Source organism: Hydra vulgaris, chromosome 09, assembly GCF_038396675.1.
Source record: "Hydra vulgaris chromosome 09, alternate assembly HydraT2T_AEP".
NCBI lineage: Eukaryota > Metazoa > Cnidaria > Hydrozoa > Anthoathecata > Hydridae > Hydra > Hydra vulgaris.
This window is the reverse complement of record NC_088928.1, coordinates 18,522,978-18,547,781: the sequence shown is the minus strand read 5'-3', so window position 1 is coordinate 18,547,781 and position 24,804 is coordinate 18,522,978. Positions and strand designations below refer to the sequence as shown.

General features: G+C 30.2%; 1 protein-coding gene across 1 annotated transcript in view; it reads left to right on the top strand.

Moving 5' to 3' along the window:
• LOC136084618 (uncharacterized) overlaps positions 1-24,804 on the top strand; it is a 68,045-nt gene that overhangs the window by 20,260 nt on the left and 22,981 nt on the right. Inside the window, exon 2 of the mRNA XM_065804939.1 lies at positions 21,298-21,811. Coding sequence (XP_065661011.1) covers positions 21,298-21,811 — 514 coding nt within the window. The remainder of the gene's footprint in view (positions 1-21,297; positions 21,812-24,804) is intronic.

Here is a 24,804-nt window from a genome sequence, read left to right as displayed (position 1 = left end):
ATCAATATTAAAGTATGGATAAAACCGCATTACTTAACTTATTGATGGTCTCGTATGGAAATGCTCATCCCAATAAAAAAAAGACTTATATCCAGAAAGAAGTCCATAGCATATGGAATTTATTGAAAAAAAGAGAAACTGGTGCATAAGGATCTTGAATCAAAAGTGATGTATTTAATCAATTTATTTAATGAAAAGGCAATGAAGTTCAAGAGCAAGCAATTATCATTTTGGGCCAATACTCCAAAACAGTCTGCCCCCACGTATACTCCACTTGAATTTGACAAGAGTTCCTCACAGTTTGTTGAGCCCACCAATGAGCGATCTGTTATTGATGATCAACAAAGTGCATTAACTTTGAGTTTGTTGACCACGAAAAATCAAAAAAATGCAAGAACAGTGGCTCAAGATCGACTCAATTCTGAGATTTAAATTGTGAAGTTGCTGGACTGAAGAATAGAAAGAGAAGTGGATTCATTGCTGAAGCTAAAGAAGATGATTTGAAAAAGAAAAAGAATAAACTAGCTCATCTATGTAAAGAACTGGCCAAAAAAAAGTATGATCAAGCTCAACAGAAGAAAACTAGAGAACTGATAAAAGCTAGAATGGAGGAAATCTGCTTGGAGCATCCAGAAGTCAAAGAAAAACTAAAAGACAGAAAGAAACCTGGTCAACCGTCATTGGAAGTAGATCAACCTCTTCTTTAAAAGGCGATTATGGATATTGCTCTCCATGGTCCGTCCGTTGATGAAAGACGTCGGTCAGAGGTTCTTCGGGTAATGATAGTTTAGCTATGTTTGTTAATATTGTATTTGTTAGAACTTTACTCTTAATTAGTACTTGCACTATTGTAAATACCCTTAAAATGTTAATAACTAGTTTCAAGATTTGATTTGAATATAATTTACGAAATAAATCCCGTTTTCTGTAAAAAAGTTAATTATATCCAAATGTATTTCTTTATTATTTAGAGCATTAAAACTCTCGATAAATTGGCATCCGAAATGAACAAAGTTGGATTTGCAATCAACAAGAGCGCTCTCTATACTCGTCTACTTCCGAAAATTTACGGAACATTAGAAGACAAAAGGCACGTCAAAACATTGACTGTTCAGTAGAAGACAAAAGGCACGTCAAAAGATTGATCAGTCCTCAGACTATATAACATGTGGAAAAAGTTTGTTCTATTTTAGGGCCAGATGAAGTGTTTTTCATTAGCCAAGACGACAAGGCTAGAGTGTCAATTGGAATCACAGCGGCAAAAAAACAGCATTTGGAGTACCGGGTAACTCTCCCGGACCACGACTGGGTTTTGGTCGACTGATATTTGGTCTTATCTACAAATTGACGGTTAGAGCTAGAGTCAGGGAGCCTTTTATTACAAGATCAACGTTGGATTGCTGATCATCTTCGTACAAGTCAATATTTTACTCAAATTGTGAAGTGTGAAAATCGTTCTTGTTGTCGGACTATTAGAAGCTCTTACTTTACTCTAATTAGAGCAAGATTTTTTCTGCCACCTGTCCCTGTCAACCAAACGAGAGACGGGCTCAAAGCAGTAGATGTCTCAGAAGGAGCAAAAGAATTGTTTCCATCATCCGTCTTTATGCTCATTGCATCAAACATTGAAAGTGTTCTTCCTCGTACTGCCAAAGGATTTCCAATTTTGCGGTATGATGCATTTTGTCCATCAATTCAGTCTAGCCTAGCTGATAGAATCTGTAAAAAGTGCAATATCTACTTTGCCTCTCAAGCTATGTTGAAAAATCACGCTTCTTTCCATTCTTCTGCTATAACATTCCTTCTAATCAAAAGAGTTTAACCTGTTCCTATCGCTGCCAAGCGTCAGACAGAATTTTTGGCAGTCATCGCCTTGCAGAAGAGTTCGGAAACTGCTGAATGATTAGATGCAAATGAAGTTGACGCAACAAATTTGATTGTAGCTCAAGAATACGATATCCTTTTAGAGCGCGGAGAGCATTCCCTACCTATTGTTTCAATTGATGATCACTTCAACAACCTATGGGAAAATTATTTTAAAGATATATAATACTTGCTTAGTTGATTATTTAATGAGTTTAGACTATTATAGAGTATAATTTGATGAGATCTACTATTATATAAATGTATAATTTTGTCAGAAAAAAAAGTCAATAGTTTTTATACATTTTTATTGTTATTAAGGGGGGGGGGGGGAAGGAAGTACACAATAACTGACATCATTTATAACGGGGGTTGGCCAAAAATTGACAGAGATTGACAAAGGGGGAGGGGGAATCGAAAAATTGAGAAAAAACACTGACATCATTTATGGATGACCCTTTTAAGCTTGGTATTATGCAAATTATTTAAGTATAAAGATAGGGAATTAAACAATTTTGATATTGTAGTTATATACGCCCGCATTTAGATTTTACTATACAGGTTTGGAGCCCTTCTCTTGAAAAAGATATAAATATATTAGAAAATATTTAAAAACGATTAACAATTCCCGTAACTGAGCTACGTCCTCTATCATACAATGAAAGACTATAAAAAATGAAATTGACATCTTTAAAACAACGAAAATTACGAGGAGATCTCTTGCAAATGTACAAATGGTATTATGAAATATAGAAAATATCTTTGAAAAATCTCCTCAAAATTTATGCTCTGTAAATTTTTCAGGTCCGTCACCAAATATTCGAGGGATTCGAAATTGTGAGATTTTTTTTACAAATTGCACTGTCAAAGTCTGGGACAAATTGCTAATTGAAACAGTGGAAGTTAAAAATCTCAAACTATTTAAAGTTAAACATGACTTAATCGAGTATATTTAACTTTCTTGTTTAGTCTGTAAAAGATTTAACATGGCGTTAAATCTCAACAGTATTGTATATTATTATTATTATTGTTATTATTGTTATTATTATTATTACTATTATTATTATTATAATTATTATTAAGTCAGTTGATATTATTCTGCTAAAACTAAGGATTTATAACATCAGTAAAACAATCAATCTGTTGAAATAAGATTTTGCTATTCCGTTAAAAAAAATTAATATTTTAAAGAAAAATCATTCTATAAAAATAAAGAGAAAGTAGGCAAGATTTTATTATAACAAAATATATATTATATTTATAAATTGGGGATAATTTTATTATGATATTTTACATTAATACACATTGATGCTTACCATAATAAAATAAAAAAAATTTACACCTATCTGATATAAAAACTAATCCCAGCAGGTGTTTGGTTTTAAAGGTTACGCTCTAAATGTATTTTAAATGTTTTTTAAACGTCTTCTAAACATTCTTATGTAAATGTTTAAAAGACGTTTAAAAACGTTTAAAAGAGATTTAGAACGTAACTTTAAAAAACAAATTCCCGTAGGGATTCTTATACAAAGAAACATAGTTAGGAGATCTATATTGCTCAATTTGTAGGCAAGCTTCATAAACGATTTGAATAGAAATTGAAATAGACATGAATAGACACACAAAAAAAATTTTTATTATATTATAATTCAATATTCAAGTTTTCTATTATAGCAAAGTAGCTTTTAAATATAGTCTTTCAATATAGTATATTTACATAAAATACACACGCATATATACAACTATGATATTATTAAGATTTAAAATAAATTAATGTTACCAAGCTTTGGTTTGTGATACTGTTGTTATTTGTACATATGTTCACACTTCAATTTCAGCTACTTTTTGTCAATTTCTTAAAGATAAAATAAATAACTTAAAAAATAACATAAATAATGCAAAAATAAGAAAAAACCTAATTATACTGATTATAAGAAATATCTTTTTTTTAAAAGATTCTTTCTACTTTTTTCAACAGATTTTTAGCAGAAATTTTGTTATTTTATTTACATCTGATATCATTATCAAAAGAAAGAACTTGTAACAATTCAATAATGAAATAATATCTTAAATAAAAACTAAATTATAAAAAATTGTAATAAAAATTACCTTATCTGATGTTTGAAAAAGTTCCACAATTCGATTTGTATCAGAAACAAAAGAAGTACAAAAATATATCTAAGCATTTTTAAAAACTCATATATCAAACTTGTTTTTTATGGCTACCGATGAAATAACGATAAATTAAACAAGAATAAGTATGCATATCACAACAAATGCCAGTAAAAAAAAACTTTTTTTAATTTTACTAAAGATTTTTACTTGCTGTGTGATACCCCATGGTAGATGTCTAAAGTAATCAATTCTTAAACATTATAAACAAGCCACAAATAAACTTAGTTGTTAACCTTTTCATACACACTGTTAATATTATTAAAATTTGAATATCATGTTGTAAAATTTTTTTTCTGTAGACTCAATTTTCACCAGCTACAAAAATTGTGAAACTATAATAATTAGCAATTTATAAGCATAATGCAACAAACTTTTTGCCTATGAGTTGTGATTTAGCGTTCTGAAATAAAAAAAAAGGAGCTGATTGAGGGTCCTGAATACAAATAAGATCTTTTAACAAACTATTTTTTAATATTTCTGATGTACCAGACCAATTTATTCATAAAAATACAACAACAACAAAAATTTTAAGTGTAATACCTCAATCCATCACAATTATTCTATGATTTTGTTGAGATGTTTATTAAGTTCTAATATTTCTACTCTTTATTTAAATTTATATACTTCTATTTGTTTGGTTTTTTTTTTACCCCTAAATTATAATTTTCATAATTGATACACTTTACAAACTCTGTCATAAATACAATAAAATTAATAACTGTAATAAATGCCTGACATTCAAATAACATAAAATTAACATTTTGAATGGACTATTATTACAGTATTATTACATGGTATAAGTATCCAGCCAGCATTTTGATATGGATACTGTGTAGGGCCTGTAATGGTTGTCAAATTGGATCCATGAGGGAAGACCTCCAGGATCCGCGGATTCATGGCCACGGTTTCCGTTCGGGGCCCATTTGTATGTCCATCGGTTAAACTGTTTGGGTCCCATACATATCCCGTATTTTTGAACCATAAGGTAAAACCCTCCGGGATCTCATTCTATTAACCTGTAAGGGCCTCATATGAGATGCAATCCGGGATCCCGGCGGTATTCAACCGCGGTTTCCAACTGGGCCCCATAAGGTTTGCCCGCTTGTGAAACAATTCAAAACTACTATAAAATTGTTTAACATATAAAGGAATTTATATAATTTTGTATGCTTATTTCTTTTGAACAAAAAGCAAAAATTACATTTTTATTAAGCAACTATTTTAGCTGTTCTTTAATCGTGAATCATCTTCACAATAAAAAATGTTTTTTAAAACCACTTCTTTCAGCACCTTTTTCTTTATACAATATCTGTTTTCAACAAGACCTGTAAAAAAACTAAATTAAACTGCTATAGTTGAAATTTATAAGCAACACATCGTTTATATTTTAATATATTGCAAACTTTTAATGATTTATGCTCAACAAAAAAATGTATTTTCCCAAATATTCTAACTGTGTGTAATAGTTGAAGGGAGTATCATCGCCAACCATTATACTAAATAGTTCAAAAAATTCCATACAAGAGTCACTCATTAATTCTAATTAACAGGACTATCATTATTATTACCATTATATTTACTAACCTGTAAATAAAAAAGTTTATTTAGTTGGAGTCATTTACTGAGACTGGACACTTCTGTTCTGTTTGTTAAATTTCTGAAGACAACTCACACCAGTAGACAAATATTGGCCAATGGACAAACCCAGAAGTGCTTTAGAAGTTAGATTTTAGTTTTTATGTTTAATCATAATTTAAACTTTTAACACCTAGACTAAATTAAAAAAGTGCGAAAAATTCCAGGAGCAGAAATCACCTACAACTTGACTTTTTTGACTTTTTTTTTTTTTTAAATTTTAGACAGGTATAGAAAAAAAAAAAAGCAAAATAAAAGTTTTACATTTAAAATGTGTACATTTCTTTAGTTAATTATGTTTATTTTTCACTTTAACTCATGTTGCGGTAACTTAGTAAATTGTGGTAGCTTTAAAAAGTTAATAAATACAAAAATTAAATAAAGGATATTTTATGACGTCAAAAATTCCATTTTTTAAAAAGTTCCATCGCATATTTTAATTAAAAAAATGCCAGCTTATGTATTAATCAATCGCAAATCAGATATATTTATATATATATATATATATATATATATATATATATATATATATATATATATATATATATATATATATATATATATATATATATATATATATATATATATATATATATATATATATATATATATATATATATATATATATATATATATATGTATATATATATATATATATATATATATATATATATTTATATATATATATATATATATATATATATATATATATATATATATATATATATATATATATATATCTGATTTGCGATTGCCATTACTGATTGTCCGTTTGCCATTAAATCTGCATTATGCAAAATTTTTGAACGCATTATTATCAGTTTCATTATTCATCACACCAAGCACATATGGGTCTCAAACAAGCAGTTTGGTTGGCTTCCAGGATCTTGTACAATGGACGCTATTATTCAAACTATAGAGTACTGGAGTTATGTTAAAGATAATAACAAATCAATTTTTGCAATATACCTTAATTTTGCATAACCATTTAACCTTGTCAGTCTGAAAAATAACTGCTAAAGCTAATAAATATTCTACCTAGTTGGCTCACTTCCTGGATTGCAGCATGTTTATCTAATCTTCGCCGAAGAGTTAAACAATATGATCTCAACACTGAATGGAAATGTATAAATGTCGGAGTAATTCAAAGTAGTTTTCTTGGTCTAATTTTATTCATTCTCTTTATTTCTGACATTAACGACAAAAAGTCGCTTCTGAAACCATTCTCCCAAATATGCTAATGACTTCCTAACTTATATAATCTATGATAAAGATCCGGCCAACTTACCTCAATCTATTATAAATGGTGTTTGGACTATGGTCTGTTGTAAATGGAATGAAACTTAATAGCTTTATATTTAAAATCATTAGAATTAATCCTAGGTGCTCCAAAATTATAGTTATATCTTCTTTTGTATTCAGCAATACTGAGCTTTAAAAAGTCAACAGCCACAAACACTTATGAACCATGCTGAATGAGAATCTTGATTGGAATGAACAATGGATAAATGTGAACAACAGTATAAAATTAGTTCCTTATTTACTCAAACATCTAAAGCAAATCAGACACACTCAGCTCAACCTTCTACTAGCCTATAGATATTAAGCAATTAGTCACTTGATATTTATTGCTCCAGTTTTTACTTCGTGTAGTCCTGCTACAAAAAAAGAGATGCAGCTTTTCCATAAAAATGCTCTAAACATTATTGGAATTGATATAACCAATTCGAGCATCTTAAATATTAATTTTTCTATTGAAGAGTTACTAGACAAGATCTACATTATTATTCTTAAAAAGATCCTTGCTGACGCATGCTATTCTGTTAATACTAAGTTATCTCACATCAACAGCAGAAACCCAAACAGATTCCCATTTGCTTTGAACATTGCAAAGACCAACACCTATCAACAATCCTTTATTCTAAAATATCTCCGTATTTTTCGTGATGGCGTCAGTGACCTCTATCTGCCACGATATATGGGGAGTTCCACTGCGTTTTCCATACATAAATAATTTTGGCACGCATTTTTGCCAATCTTTTCTTTAGTACTAAGTGATGGATAAAATTGTACAATTCCTACTTTTCATTATAACTACTAACTACTCATTACTATTCATTATAAAAAAATTTTTTAAATTAAATATATATATATATATATATATATATATATATATATATATATATATATATATATATATATATATATTTAATATATATAGTAACATAGATACAGAGTTTTAAATGAGCATGTGTAATTCAATTTAATCAAGTAATAAATTTTATAAGGCACTACAAGTTCAGTTCGTACACAACCATTCAATATGTCAAAGAAAAGTTCTACCGCAACCAAAATATCAAGAGACGTATGGAAAAAGAATTTGATTCACTTTGAGAAAAGTAAAAAAATACGTAAGAGTCAATCTCAAGAATCATTAGGAACAATATATAAAATGCCAACAAATCGTCAAATAATTAACCAATACAAAATAACGACAATTAAAAAAAAAATAGTTTGAATTTTTCAACAATAGACAAAAGATCGGTGCCGAGAGTATAAAAAAAAAAATTAATTAAAAAGAGACAAACAAAAATCAAAAAACCAGGTACTTTTGATGGTTATTAGATATAACAAAAGGAGATGGACTTTGGTTGCATTCTGAAGATAAAAATGTTTATTTAAAGCAAATAAAGATATATGGTAGAGTCGAGTATACTTGTACGAGTGATGAGTAAAAAAGCTCAAAAAACAAATATATTACAAAAATATATGCCTTAACTTGTATGTATGGAAAATGTTTTAAATATCCGGAAAAGCTTAAAGTTAAGAAAAATATTCAGAGTTCAGAAAATATTTGGAAAAAGGTAATACCTGAACTTAGCATGGAAAGAAGAGTGTCAACAAGTGGTATTTTCTGAAGAAAAACAATTTTATTTTAATGGGCCGGATAGATAGAATTATTATTATCACAATTTGCGTAAAAAACCAGTAATACAACAGTAAAGCAACGACGTCAAATGGGTGGTGGTGGTGTTATAATTTGGTGTGAGATTGGGTAAACCAGAAATTCATTTTGGAACTGGCGGAAAAATGAAGGCTAAAGGTTATCTTTTTATTGTCGAAGAATTTTAACGATATGAATCATTTGTCATTGGTGGTTAAAGTTTTGGTTTTTAGCAAGATAGTTCTAGCTTTCATATAGCTAAGATAGTTAAGGATTATTTCAGCAACAGTAAAATTGAAATATTAAAGTGACTAGCTGGATATCCTGATATGAAAATTATTTAGAATGCTTTGGCACAGTTGTCACATATACTGTATAAAGGTGGTAAATAATATAGTTCATTGGCTGACGAGAGATCACCCATGGAATGCAATTGATATTTCCCAGCAAGCATTTTAATGTTGACTTAACTTTGAAAACACGTTTAAGGTCGTTGATTAAATTGTTAATTTGGAAACAAATTAACGTTGAAATAAATTAACGTTGAACCGACGTTGGTTTAAGTGTTGAATTAGAATAAAGAAAGCGGCATTGAAATATCAACCTTGGTTCAATATCAAAAAGAACAACGTTGAACATAAATTACGTTTTTTAGACGTTTTTGAAAGATGACACTTTTAATCATCTATTTGATATTCTTTATCACCTTCTTTTATTAACTTCTTCATCTTCTTTTTTGTGCTTATAGGATTTCCGTTTACCTCCATTTAAAAGATGAGGTGCATACTTCAAGCAGGAGGCTAATTATGAACGAGTTTCTTCGTCTGTTGTTTTTGCATAATAGCGCATAATCGATTTTGGAAAATAAACCCAAAAATATTCAAATCAAGTCAAGCAAACAAAACTGAAGAGAAAAGAGGAAAGAAAATTTTCAATTTATATTATTTCATATAAATACTTGAAGAGTAAAATTTTCATGTTGACTGATTTATTTTCTATATTGTTTAAGGTGGTAGTATATTAATTAGAAAAAAAAATCAAACAATTTTTACCAAAAAAAATTTCTACAATGTGTAATATAACATCAATGAGCAAAAACAAAAAAAAAAATTTTTTTGACTTGAAAGGTCCGAAAAATGGGGTAGAGGGCGACAGAGATTTTTCATGAACCATTATATATTTTATATTGAAATTTTGGCTGGTGATATTACATACAGTATCGGACAAAACGAGTGCAACCAAATAATGCTAATTTAGTTTCTTTATATAAAAGTACTGCATTTTTTCAATTTAGAGAAATAAATATGTAACTGTGCAGAGACAAAGTTCTTCAAGTTTTATTCATTACAAAGTTCATTATTTGTACACGAAAATTAATAAATTAATCAAAAGAATTAAAAAAAGTTGATTTCTTTCTGGACAAAACAAGTGCAACTCGACAAAATGTTGACCAAGCTGTATTTCGCTATCAATATTTCGTGGCGAATCCTTTGTTGTTGATCACAGTCTTGCATTTTCGAGGCATAGATTCGATTAGGTGATCAATGAAACTTTGTGGAACCGCTGTCCAGGCCTTTTGGATTTGTTCAAACAGTTGATCCTTATTACGAACACCTTCACAATCAATTCTGCGGTTGACGATCTCCCACAGGTTGTCGATAGGTGGTTGTCTTGAAACCACTGCTTGACTACTTTTGCAGTTTGTTTCAGATCGTTGTCTTGCTAAAAAATCCATTTTATTAACATATTCCATTCAGCATGAGGTGACATAACATCTTTCAGGATATTTTTATACATGAAACGGTCCATTATTCCATCTTTTCGATGTATTGGACCTAGACCGTTACTAGAAAAACACCCCCATACCATTACATTGCCTCCAGCATGCTTCACGGTCTTATGGCAGTAACGTAAATCGAGGCGTTTTCCGGCCGGTCGACGTACACGGCAAATGCCATCGCTCCCAATGATGTTGAACTTCGATTCATCACTGAACAGGACAGTTTGCCATTTCTGCACATTCTATTAAATATGAGTTGTAGCAAACAGGAGTCTTTTCTTCTGGTTTTTTAGTGAAAACAGCACGTCGTCTGATTGTTCGGTCCAATACAGGCAGCTCAAATTGCTTTTGTATCTCGACTGATGATATCCAGGGATCCGTCATGACGGATCTGACGATCATAGAATCCTATCTAGAAGTGGTGGAACGCGGTCTTCCTCCTTCGTTGTAGAACGATATATGGAACATAGTCTTGATACGGTCCATTTTTTCACGCGATATTTTTCACAAATACTTTTTTGTGACATTCCACTTACGTAGTCGCCAATAATTTTCTTTCTTAGTTCCAATCCAAGACTGTCGGAACCTGTTCTGGAAGACTGTGTGAACCTGTTCTGGAAGATTCTAGATGCTTCTTTTCGATGCTTCTGGATGCGTTTGGATGCTTCTGAATGTTACCGGATATTTCTGGTTGCTACTAGATGCTTCCAGATGCTTCTTCTGGAAACTTCTGGAAACTTCTGCATGCTTCTGGAAACTTCTGGATACTTCCTTTAATTATTAAAAAACTTCCGTGACGTTGACACGGACCAGACTTAAGAAAATGAAACAAACCAAAAAAGTTGCACTTGTTTTGTCCGCTGCAAAATGGCACTTGTCAACAAAATTCTGCCTGTGTGCTGTCACCTGTCAGCTGATTGCTCATGTCATGGCATGCTACGACTCCAGACACTCCTGAAATGTTTGCTGTGGTAGTATAGTTCGTTTCGTTTTTATGACATGTAAAATTAGGAACACTTTTTAGCATTGTTCGATGTTGGTTGCAAACTTTTTGTCTTATACTGTATGTGGCATTGTGTCATGGACCAAAATGTTTTAATATGGTCAAAAAAAATAAAAAATTTTTGATTTGTGTAAGTTTATGCAATTTTGGGGGTAGTTGATAAAAAAATCATTAAAAATTACTGAATGAGAGAAGCAGTGCAAATTATTCTAGTGTATGTTGTAGATACTAATGTAGTGAGTATGTGTGCCAAATTTTAAGTCAATTTGATTATTGGTTTTTAAAAATATCCCCGTCGCCAGACCCAAAAACGCGATTTTAAGAAAAAAACATTTAAAAAAAAAAAAAAAGATAAAAATAGTTCAAAATTCTCCACTTTTATACGGTACACCTTCCAGTTCTTCATTTTGGTCACTAAAACCTTCCTTTATTGCTCTTAAAATTTTTCTTCTTGATTTTGCTTTAGAACTACATTATATTTTTGCTTTAATGATTCGTTTATTGTCCTTACGTAAACAGTAATTTTGCGCATTTATACCAAACTCCATTCCAAGTTCATTAAACAACTTATTTAAAAACATTGGCCCATCATTAAAATTTAGCACAGCTGACGCTACTCCTATACATAGGGCAGTTCTTTCAATAAATACATCTTTTGGACATCTCTTCCATATCAACTGGTTTAAAGATTCATTGGGGTTCTACGTTTTTCCATGTAAACATTTTTCAAGAAGTTTACCAGAATATAAATATTGGTTTGATGGCATCGCAGACAGCCGCAGTAATACAAATATTTTCTTTATATGACATTTTTCCAGTCAGTTTATCAGCCTGGAATTTGCACCAAGAATCTTTGGTACGCAAGCAAAACTGATGACGTGTTTCGTCATCACAACTTTCAGAACAGTAAAAAAGTACAGCTGCAACACTCTTTTTCATTCTATATAAATTTTCAACGTTTTGCCTCATTGCCTTGCCATAATAATTTTGCAGTGTATTTATTACATTTTCAGTTAAGCGACCTACTCCTCCAAACTTTTTGCTATCTGCTTTTTTTATTTCAATATCTCCATAAAGTTTTACCAAAACAACATTAACATATGAATTGCTATCTCCATCTCCTAGAAATATGTATATCTTAAATTGTTTTTTTTTTTTCATAACGCAAAAATATTTTTATTATACCACTTGATTTCATAAAGGAAGCTGAACCGGTATGACTGATTTTGCACTTTTGATAATGTAAGGAGTGAAACTTGTTATATTCTTCATGATGTGTGTATTTTTAAAAACTTACAAGTTATTGTTTCTATTTCGAAATCAATACATTTATCATTTTCTACAGCAACAGCTGTTACAAATCCATTGTTTGAGATGTATCAACGTTTTTGTCACGATCCATCAAACCCACAAGTTATATCTGTAGATGTTTTATTGATTAATAGTAATTCTTTTGCTGCATTTGTCAGGCTTTTATCAACCAAAATTTGATATACATCCAACAGTATGTGCAATGTGTCATTATAGCAGTTTTTATTCATTGGAGGTTGCATGTTCATAATTCCGCAAAAAGTTTCTATTGCTGAAAATCCCTTACCCATTTCACGAAATGCAATTACTATATGAGTGTTTATGTCAAAGCGTTCAAGTCCAACACAATCTTTCTTTTTATCCATTTTAGCAGGTGAAAAAAAAACCGTTTTCCATTCACAACCACTGCAACAAATTTTTAGTCCGATGCATAGGCCATATTTTTTTGAAGAATCAAACTGCAAATTAGCTAACTCTGTACAATGGGCATTTAAGAACCATTGTTGCTTTTTAAGTAAGGTAAAGCTCATAAAGCTCTAAAGGTATAGCAGTGTTTTTATTACTTTTGCAGACCTTTTCGTATCAGTTTCCATGAAACTTTGATTTCTTATTTTGGTATAGTCTTTTAGAAGGTTCTTTTCTTTTTGAAAGAACAATTGCACTTTTTATTAAAATAAGATATTACAAAAATTGGCTGTAGCACAGACTATTAGTAAACTTGTTAAGAGCACATGATAGCAATAAAGCGTGCTCATGCGCTATGTATGCGTAGAAATCGAGTCAATAAACAAGGAGCAACTGCTGAGTAACAATGTTCATTATAGAGTGTTAGAATAAAAATGTTTTTATTGCATACTTTGTATAAACTTGATTTCAAAACCCGTAGCAACAATACTTTTATTATTACAAATAAATAAATATAGTAATAACAATTAAACTTTTATTTATATAAATATAAATATATATATATATATATATATATATATTATATATATATATATATATATATATGTATATATATATATATATATATATATATATATATTTATATGTATATATATATATATATATATATATATATATATATATATTCAATAAAAGAAAATCCATAGACGTATCTGCAACCACTAAACATTTCAAAATACTTTTTGAACAATTTTTTATCATAAGAGGCTCCATTACCTATTTATAAAAATCGAAAATAGTACAAATTCAAATTTAGGGCTAATGCCAATGCATTATCGGCTTGTACCAATCGGCATCTGCTAAAAGTAGACATTGATGCACCTTTAATATAAAACAATTAATATATATCATATATAAATATCAATATCAATTTGAGTTCTCTTTTTATTAATTTATTGATTATTTTACCAGCACTTTTAGGTTTGATTACAAACAAAAAATATGTCAATTTGTAATTAAAGCTATGTAAAACAGTTTCACATTACAAAACACGGATTCTGCTCAAGAATTATTACTAATAACATTAAAATTGCATTAAGTCATGACAACGTTCTGCAAACAAAATAAAAAATGAAATTATAAAGCAAAAAAAACTTTTATTAATTGTTATCCATAAGTCTAAAATATACTTATGATAATTTGTAAATAGCTATTTACAAATGTCAAGTAAAATATTGTATGATGTTATGAATAATTTTTAAATATTATTACTTTTAAATAACATACAACTAAAAAGCCATTACTTCGGCGAAAAGCCATTTTTATTTTTTAAAAAACGTATAATAATCTGCCTCGATATCAAATAGATATAAAAAAGACACGTCGTTTTAATGTTGAATAATCAACGTTAGTTTATTGACTATAAATCAACGTGGAAATGACGTGGAAATGTCCAACTTTATACTTTCTACATCACTATGACGTTGAAAAAAGTCGTGTTGTTCAACGTTACTTTATCGAGGGTAAATTAACGTTGAGGCAAACTTGAATATTCCAACGTTAAAAACTTCAAATTTGCTTACACGTTATCACAACATTGTTTGCTTGCTGGGTAGTTGCTATCTGTGGATACAAGATGCGTTTAAAATGTATAAAGTACGTAATAATACGTGTTTTAGACGTCTGGCTATATTTTTTTAACGAGTAGAGGGTTAACGACTTCTGTCTCGTTCTAAAACTTGTAAAACAAGAACATTGTAAATTTTTTATATATGACGAAACGTAATTTTAAAAAATTTAAAATAAGAACAGAATAATAAAAAGTTAGATTCCCTTTTCCTTACGCGAACTTAATTTAAAAAACTTTAAACAACTTTTAAAAAAAAATAGGGAAGCTTAAAATAAACTTTAACATAATTTCAATTAGCATAATTTAAATATTTTTATACAACTTTGTTCACAATTTTTATATTATAAAAAAGTGCCGAGAGACTCTTTCTCGCCATTAACTCGTTTAATGGGTACCGCAAGTTCTGCGCAAACACGCACAAATGAGCATTAGTGCCATTTATTTGCAAAATTTATTATATGATAATACACAATATATAATTAATAAACATCAAAATTATTACCTTTCCAAGAGAAATTTAGAAAAGGCTAAAAAAAATGATTTAAAAAAACTTTAATAATTTCTCAGTTAACACACAAACGTCTATTAAAGGGTCATCCATAAATAATGTCAGTGTTTTTTCTCAATTTTTCGACTCCTCCTCCCCTTTTTGCAAATAGTATTATATGTTTTTGAAATAATCTTCCCATAGGTTGTTGAAGTGATCATCAATTGAAACAATAGGTAGGGAATGCTCTCCGCGCTCTAAAAGGATATCGTATTCTTGAGCTACAATCAAATTTGTTGCGTCAACTTCATTTGCATCTAACCATTCAGCAGTTTCCGAGCTCTTCTGCAAGGCGATGACTGCCAAAAATTCTGTCTGACGCTTGGCAGCGATAGGAACAGGTTAAACCCTTTTGATTAGAAGGAATGTTATATCAGAAGAATGGAAAGAAGCGTGATTTTTTAACATAGCTTGAGAGGCAAAGTAGATATTGCACTTTTTACAGATTCTATCAGCTAGGCTAGACTGAATTGATGGACAAAATGCATCATACCGCAAAATTGGAAATCCTTTGGCAGTACGAGGAAGAACACTTTCAATGTTTGATGCAATGAGCATAAATACGGATGATGGAAACAATTCTTTTGCTCCTTCTGAGACATCTACTGCTTTGAGCCCGTCTCTCGTTTGGTTGACAGGGACAGGTGGCAGAAGAAATCTTGCTCTAATTAGAGTAAAGTAAGAGCTTCTAATAGTCCGACAACAAGAACGATTTTCACACTTCACAATTTGAGTAAAATATTGACTTGTACGAAGATGATCAGCAATCCAACGTTGATCTTGTAATAAAAGGCTCCCTGACTCTAGCTCTAACCGTCAATTTGTAGATAAGACCAAATATCAGCCAAAGCCTGTCCAGCAAAACCAAAGTTCTGTTTTTCTAAATTTTCATATAGTGTCGTGTCTGATTTAAAAAGATATGTTGGTTATTATAGATTAAAAATTATACTAATATTTTTACAAATTAACTTTTTCAATGTAATTACCTTGAGAATCAAGATGAGTTCCGTAATGTTCGTGCGGAAGAATCACCTCAGATAGTTCTTTACTTAGAGGTGTCATTCGTCGCTCAGCTCTGTTGAATACACTGGCCTGGAGCATTTGTCATGATGAAAAGAGCGTCAAGGTTACTCTTCAATAAATGGTGAATCCCAAATTCCATTACTTTCTGGTATCTGGGATTTTCGTCGGGTCCTCCATCGACGCTAAACACAACGATAGGCTTAACCATATTAGTTTGAGGATCTCTGGTAATAGAGTCAAATTCTTTGATATCCAAGAGCCGCTGAAAGTCTAATTCATGAGCGAAGGCGGTCGAGGATGCGTGTTTTCCTGATCGAACAACAATGTAGGTAGGTCCAGAATAAGTAACAGCATCTGTTTTTTCCGAGACCATCTTTTTTGATCGCAATTCCAGCGTATACAGATGGTATAAGCGTGTGTTTAGCATCCACGACCCAGTCGTGGTCCGGGAGAGTTACCCGGTACTCCAAATGCTGTTTTTTTGCCGCTGTGATTCCAATTGACACTCTAGCCTTGTCGTCTTGGCTAATGAAAAACACTTCATCTGGCCCTAAAATAGAACAAACTTTTTCCACATGTTATATAGTCTGAGGACTGATCAATCTTTTGACGTGCCTTTTGTCTTCTACTGAACAGTCAATGTTTTGACGTGCCTTTTGTCTTCTAATGTTCCGTAAATTTTCGGAAGTAGACGAGTATAGAGAGCGCTCTTGTTGATTGCAAATCCAACTTTGTTCATTTCGGATGCCAATTTATCGAGAGTTTTAATGCTCTAAATAATAAAGAAATACATTTGGATATAATTAACTTTTTTACAGAAAACGGGATTTATTTCGTAAATTATATTCAAATCAAATCTTGAAACTAGTTATTAACATTTTAAGGGTATTTACAATAGTGCAAGTACTAATTAAGAGTAAAGTTCTAACAAATACAATATTAACAAACATAGCTAAACTATCATTACCCGAAGAACCTCTGACCGACGTCTTTCATCAACGGACGGACCATGGAGAGCAATATCCATAATCGCCTTTTAAAGAAGAGGTTGATCTACTTCCAATGACGGTTGACCAGGTTTCTTTCTGTCTTTTAGTTTTTCTTTGACTTCTGGATGCTCCAAGCAGATTTCCTCCATTCTAGCTTTTATCAGTTCTCTAGTTTTCTTCTGTTGAGCTTGATCATACTTTTTTTTGGCCAGTTCTTTACATAGATGAGCTAGTTTATTCTTTTTCTTTTTCAAATCATCCTCTTCAGCTTCAGCAATGAATCCACTTCTCTTTCTATTCTTCAGTCCAGCAACTTCACAATTTAAATCTCAGAATTGAGTCGATCTTGAGCCACTGTTCTTGCATTTTTTTGATTTTTCGTGGTCAACAAACTCAAAGTTAATGCACTTTGTTGATCATCAATAACAGATCGCTCATTGGTGGGCTCAACAAACTGTGAGGAACTCTTGTCAAATTCAAGTGGAGTATACGTGGGGGCAGACTGTTTTGGAGTATTGGCCCAAAATGATAATTGCTTGCTCTTGAACTTCATTGCCTTTTCATTAAATAAATTGATTAAATACATCACTTTTGATTCAAGATCCTTATGCACCAGTTTCTCTTTTTTTCAATAAATTCCATATGCTATGGACTTCTTTCTGGATATAAGTCTTTTTTTTATTGGGATGAGCATTTCCATACGAGACCATCAATAAGTTAAGTAATGCGGTTTTATCCATACTTTAATATTGATTTACTAGTATTGTTTACATCACAATCAGAATAATGATTTTGCTCATTGTTAGCGCAAGCTTTTTAAAAGAGTTTCTTCAACCCGCTAGTGAGAAATTAGCGTTTCGAATTTTCAATAGACTTTATGTGTTTGCATTGCATCACGTTTTACAATCAACTAGAGCGCAATTAGAGTTTCGTATTTGAAATAACGACAGTTTAATTTCAAAAAAAGACAAATTTATGAGTTTACTTTTATGAGTTTACTTCGAACCACATTTTATAATCCGCTAGGGAGCGAATAACGATTGTGAATTTTATATACAAAGAATTAATATTTCTAACATAATTTGATTCGCAGTCATATGGTAATATATTAGTAAAACGATAGTAATTTTTTTTTTACGTTAATAGTTTTTATTTATTGTCTCTGGGAAACTTATTATACTAATTTATGATATTATATTATAAATAATGTAATAAAATATAATATCAAATTTCCCGCATTTAATATTAATTTTCCCACAAACAAAACATTATTTCTCTAGTATTTAGTAGATGTAAATACCGTAAAAATCTGTTCATTAAAACTAAACAGAAATATTTAAATTAACATCATTTTCGCCTCAACAACCCCCTCCTTATTGTAAGTTAGTGTCAAACTTTCCAGCACTTCCTTTTACACATCCCCCTCCTCCTCTATATTTTCTGACATTATTTATGGGTGACCTTTAAACGTAAAAACATCTGGGGTTTTAAAGAAAAATATTTGTGCACTAAGACATGTGCCAGAAAAAATCTGCGCGGACATCTTAAAGGTTATTTAATGAACTACTGTATGTCGATATTGAATGTAATATATATCTTTAAAGTACATGTGTTAATTTCATTTAATTTCACTTAAGAAAGTTTGTGAAGTTTTTTATGTGAGAACGCACGCACTTTGCGTTTTAGACTCGACATCAGCTTTTGCACAGTCTTCGGCTGGACTTTATTGGTAGCTCTAATCCATTTATATTTTAAGTCTTTAATGTTTTTGATTTCTCTTACATTGAACCTTAGTTTTCTTTTGACGAGAGCCCAATATTTTTCGTTAGGACGTAGTTTGGGACAACCTGGTGGACTGCAGTGTTTCTTAACGAAATCTACTTTATGTTTTCTAATTCAGCTTAAGTTTTCCCAGAGTAGTTACACAAAGCTAAATGGGGGCTAAATAACGCGTTACCCGTGTGTGGTCTTAAAAACGCCAAAACCCGTTTCTTGAGGCATTCTTTTATGTTTACTTTGGTGTTAATTGTTCCTGTAGTCACAAAACAAGAGCTTCTTTCAACACATTTACAAATTGCTTGCCAAACTAAGACTTTTTTAGGAAACTTTTGCATTTCGATGCATTTGAAATCGGAAATCAGTTTCTTGCTGAATAATATTGGTGTCCTGGATATGCAGCACAATAAGTTTCATCTTCAATAATCAAACAAGTTTTTTTGGCATATAATTTTTTATAGAGCAGCTTTGAACAATGAATTGCGACATTTTCTTGCTATTCTTCACGACGAGGAACTGATTTGATAACAATTCAAATTAAAGTAATTGTTTTGATAACAGAGTTGTTTATATTTTGAATAACACTTCTACAATGATATTTTAAAACAATTAGCTATTTAAAATGATGCACGCTTTCCGTAAACACCATTTTGGAACACGCGCAGATTTTTTCTGGTACATTTCTTATACTAGTTTTTGTTTCGATAATTAAAAAAAAATTAAATGATTAAGCTTTTTGCAGTAGAAATTTTATAGTAACAATTTTCATCACATGCTTTTTAAAATTTATTCTCATTAGCAGAAAATAAAAGTTTACATTAAGATTAAGTCAAAGATTACTAATAGAATTATTAAACTCAAAAACAAATATTTTGAAGCACTGTCTTCTCTGGTTTATGGATTATTAAAAATCTCAGTAAAATACCGTCAACCGCTTGTTCAAAATGCACCTGTTTGTGCAACATCATCTTCTACATTCGTATCATGATCGTCTGATTTTGTAATCTGATTTGTAACCACAAAAAACTAGGATAAAATAGTTAACATTTTAAATGTACATTCATAAATCAATAATGGTATTACAGAGAACAACCTTACATATAAAGGATTTTCTAAGTGGAATAAATGTTTAGTTATTAAATATTAATTAATTATGAAACCTCTTAATTATTGTAAAAATGAATACTAACTGTTACACAATTATACGCATTTAAAAAATAAATTTAAACTGTTTAAAAAACTTACGAAAAAAGTTTTTGCTGAAGGACTTTCAAAATGAGAGACCAGCAACTCATATTTTTTAACTGTGTCAATGTCGCCATCAATAATTGCTAAAACATCGGAGTCGATTGACTTGTTGCATTTAGAAAGTAGATTGTCGCGATAAGAGCTTTTAAATTCCATGAATTAAAATGATGCACCTGACATTTTTTTGTTATTTATTTATAAGTCTTTTTGCTTTCAGTTGTTGAAAGGAAGTGAATCTTGAAAACGTATTCAAGTCTAATTTAACTATTTAGCCAATAAAAATCAGTTTTTTAATAAGTTTTTTATTTCGTTTTATTTATGCTTATTTAAACCGAGTTACTTAAGCTGTTATGTGAGTCTTCTGACCAATGCCTATAACACTATATTATAATATAATAAACGTTTATTAAACGTCTGTCAGACGTCTAGAATAACGACTTATATTAGTCAGTAATGTAAACGTTTAATAAACGTATATATAAAAAGATTAAAAGCGTAGATTTTAAATCTATAAATGCTTACGTTTAATAAAGCTTGATTATAGGTTTACAATATTGACTAATGTGAGTCAGTATTTTAAACGTTAGATCGACGTTTAGTAAACGTGTATATAAAAAAGTTTGAAATATGCATTTAACATCAAGCGTCGATTTTATGTCAATAATAGGTCGCAAAACGTTTCATCCATATTCCGACCAATTTTGACTAAATATTGACCATTTCTAAACCGATCTGTGTTTACTGGGTTAAATAGAAAAATTTACAGAAATTGAATATTTTATTATCGATAATTTAGAAACGGGTAACATAAAGCAGTAAAAACTAGAAAATTGTGTCAAACAAAATGATAAACTTTGTTTATTAATAAGCCTATTTATTTATTATTAAGAGTTTTTTGAATTAAAGTACGTTAATTTTTTGTTTGCTTTAAATTTACAAAAAAATAATAAAATTACATTTATTTATAGAGCTGTAGAAGAGATGTATGAAAGTGTTAAAGAATGTCTGATACCTCATTTAGATTATAAAAAGTTAAAAGAAAATACCATTTTAACTAAAAAGCATATTGATAATGAAGATTTAGAAAAATTGAAGGAACGAAAAATAGCTAATGATTTACTCGACAATTGTATAAACAACCCTATTGAAAATGTCAAAAAGAATAAGCAGTTTGTTTATAAAGTAGACATTGATTCGTCTTATTTTATTGGACATGAACGAGTACGGATAGACGAAGTTAAAGTTATTTTTAAAGGCGCAAAAACGACAAACGGAATTGTCAAAATATATGCTGAATCAACCGGTATTTCTGAAGATCGATACAAAGATCAATGTTATAAATTTATTGGTGATAGATGGATTCGCTTGCTATCTTATTACTCAAAAAGTTCCATTTCAAATGAAGCTAATACAGATGTTACTCAAAAAAAAGATATTGCGCCGAACTTGGTTAAATTGTTAGAAAGAGAACTCTATGATCAGGTTTGTTTAAGTTTGTATAAGTTATTTATTTATTTATATTTTTAAGGTGCTTCAAGAAGTCCTTACGGTTTTATCATAGAGCACCCCGGATGAGCATTTAATAGAAAGTTCAGGCATCTTTCCTAACCTATGTCGTAAATATTGCCCGAAGAAGTGGGGTTTGAGTCACGAATCCTTCCCAGTGGGCACAGTACGTTTTTAAAACGTTCTGTAGACGTTTTTATTAGGTTTAAACTTTATAAAAACGTCTAAAAAACTTTTTAAAAACGTACCGTGTCACTGGGTTTGCGTCTGAGGCAAGTGCGTTACCACTGTGCCACGACTGCTCTACTCATTTACCCATAAACACCCAAATACCCATTTCACACTAAATACTGTTTTAAAAGAAACATGTTTTAACTTAAACTAGTTTTATGTTAAATCATGTTTTCTGTACTTGTATGGATTTTACCTTCATTATATGGATTTTATCTTCATTAAAAAATGGCACTCCTAAATAAAAAATTGATCTCGAAATTTGTGCAAAACAAAAAAAATTGCACCACATAGTTATATAAGGTATATGTTAAATAAATTATTCTACTATTTAAAGAAATTTTGAATGAAATCTTTTTGTATTTTATGATAAAACTTTTGGTGCAAAACAATGGTAAACTGTTCCGTTATATGCGCTCGGTTATTTTACTTTTATGTTAAACAGTTATCATAAGAACTGTGACTTTGCTCTTTTTTTTGCCATTTACTTTGTTCTTATGCATTTTGTTTTCTTTGCAATACTGGTACGTATCAGATTTCAAAAACAAATAAACAGCTATATTCAGAGTATTTTCTGCGAAGATAGTTAGACGTGCTTGACCAATTCATGTAGTTTGGTTTTCATTGTTTTTGGCTTTAATTGCACTTTAAGAAAATTGGATATTGAAAATAAAATAAAAGCGAATAAAATCTAATAAAAGCGACACTGTTAATCATTATTCTATGCACAGATTATGACGGTGGTTTGGTTTTTTAAAAACTTATATTTAGTAGCGTATATGGCTCTTTTACTTATTTAGCTCTTTTACTTATTTTGATGTAAAAACGCAAATTACTTTTAAACTTAAATTACTTTACATAACTCAAATTAAAATATATAATTTATTTACATTTAAAGGTAATTCTTTTATTTTTACATAAAGTTATATAACATGTAAAACTTAATTACATAAGTTTAGTTATTTAAATGCGTAACTGTTACTTGAAAAAGTAAGTTATTTTTAGGTAAAAGTAATTTGCATTAAAAGACTTAACTTAAAAATGTAATTTACATTGAAGGGATTGTTTATAGTGTACGTACGCTCGGATAGACGGGGTCTGTAAATGGTCTATATGAGATGGGGAGCAGGTGGTCAATAATAAAAGTAACAAGACACTAAATTAAAAAAAAATATTATAAATATGTTAGGTAGGTAGGTTAAAAGAGTACATACTTTTAGGAAGATAGAGGGTATTCAAAAAAGCGTATGCATTTTTGAGTATCCTCCACCTCCCTAAAACCGCCCTTTGGTACCGTAAAATGCAGGGAGGTCAAAATAAAAGCGTACGTACTTCATGGGCAACCCCTAATGGTATGTAGCGTATAGTAATTTACTTTGAAAAGTTATTTTGATTATAGTTACGTAAAATATTTACATTGAAATATAATGTATTTTTTATATGTTAAAGTTACTTTTGAATTAATCTTAAATAATAAATGTAAATATAATGTTTAAAAACATAACACTTACTTTACAAAAATACATCGTAAAAAGAAATTACTTTCATGTGTAAAAGTAACTAATTAGCAAAGACAACTTACATAAAAGTAATTTAAAAAAAATCGTTATTTACAATTCCAAATAAAAGTAAATTTTTTCTTTGAAATTGTTTACTTTACTTTATTTGTGAATTGTAAGTAAGTAAAATGTAAGTTATATTGCTAACTTCTTCAAAAAACAGTTATTTCATGTCGATTTAACATAAACTTTGAATCAGCGTATTCAATAACATCGCATGCTTGTAGGTGCTTTTGGGTAATGCTTTAGGTATTACTCTGATATATGTGGTCAGTGTTTGAGGTGGAGCATTGTTAAAGAATTTTTTTTTACGTATATCATAAAGGTTGATTCAAATATAATAAGATGGTAAATATAGCCAACATGCGGGTATACCAATAGCGTAGAGACGGGGCCCTGCCGCATGAGAGCTATAGTGCTGAAAGGGGCAAGGGCTCCTAAATAACAATTGATTTTTCACTTTATATTTTTGTTGAGCAAAAATAAGTTAGTGGCAATAATGACGCTTTGGTGGGGGGGGGGGATAAGAGCAGGGGACATAATTTCTTGTAATGCTACTGGTTGCTTCCCATGCATGCAACGCTTGCCTAAGACACTGTTCATTGAAACGCGCTTTTTCGAGAATTTTTTTCGAAAGAAAGACTTTTTACGAAATAGCTTTGAATAATCATTTTTTTATATACTTGTTTTAGTATCATTTTTTTATCGGGAGGAAATAGTTATTTGTGACCCTGACAAAAGTTTATCGTAAAGGGGCTTGGCATATAATTGTAGCTATGTTGCTGCTTCTCGCTTTCCAGCTGGTACAACTCAAATAAAGCTACGTTTGGTTTCTGTTGCCTGTTTAAAACCTTCAAAAAAATAAATAATAACACGTGCCAACAATGGTTTTCATTCCGTGAAATTTTTGCGTTTTCCGTAAACCTTTTTGCGTTTAAACTGGCCAATTTTCACTTTTATTTGACATTTTTTCAATTTAGTTTGGCAAACTTCACTTTACAAGTTTTAGTGAAAATTGCTAAATTAAAATTAAAAAATGCCAAACTAAAATGAAAACTGACCAACTTAATCTACTTCTACAACTATTTTCACTTTAATTTGGCATTTTTTTATTTCAGTTTGGTAAATTTCACATTAATTTGTGAAGTAAAAATTGCCAAATTAAAGTGAAATTTAGCC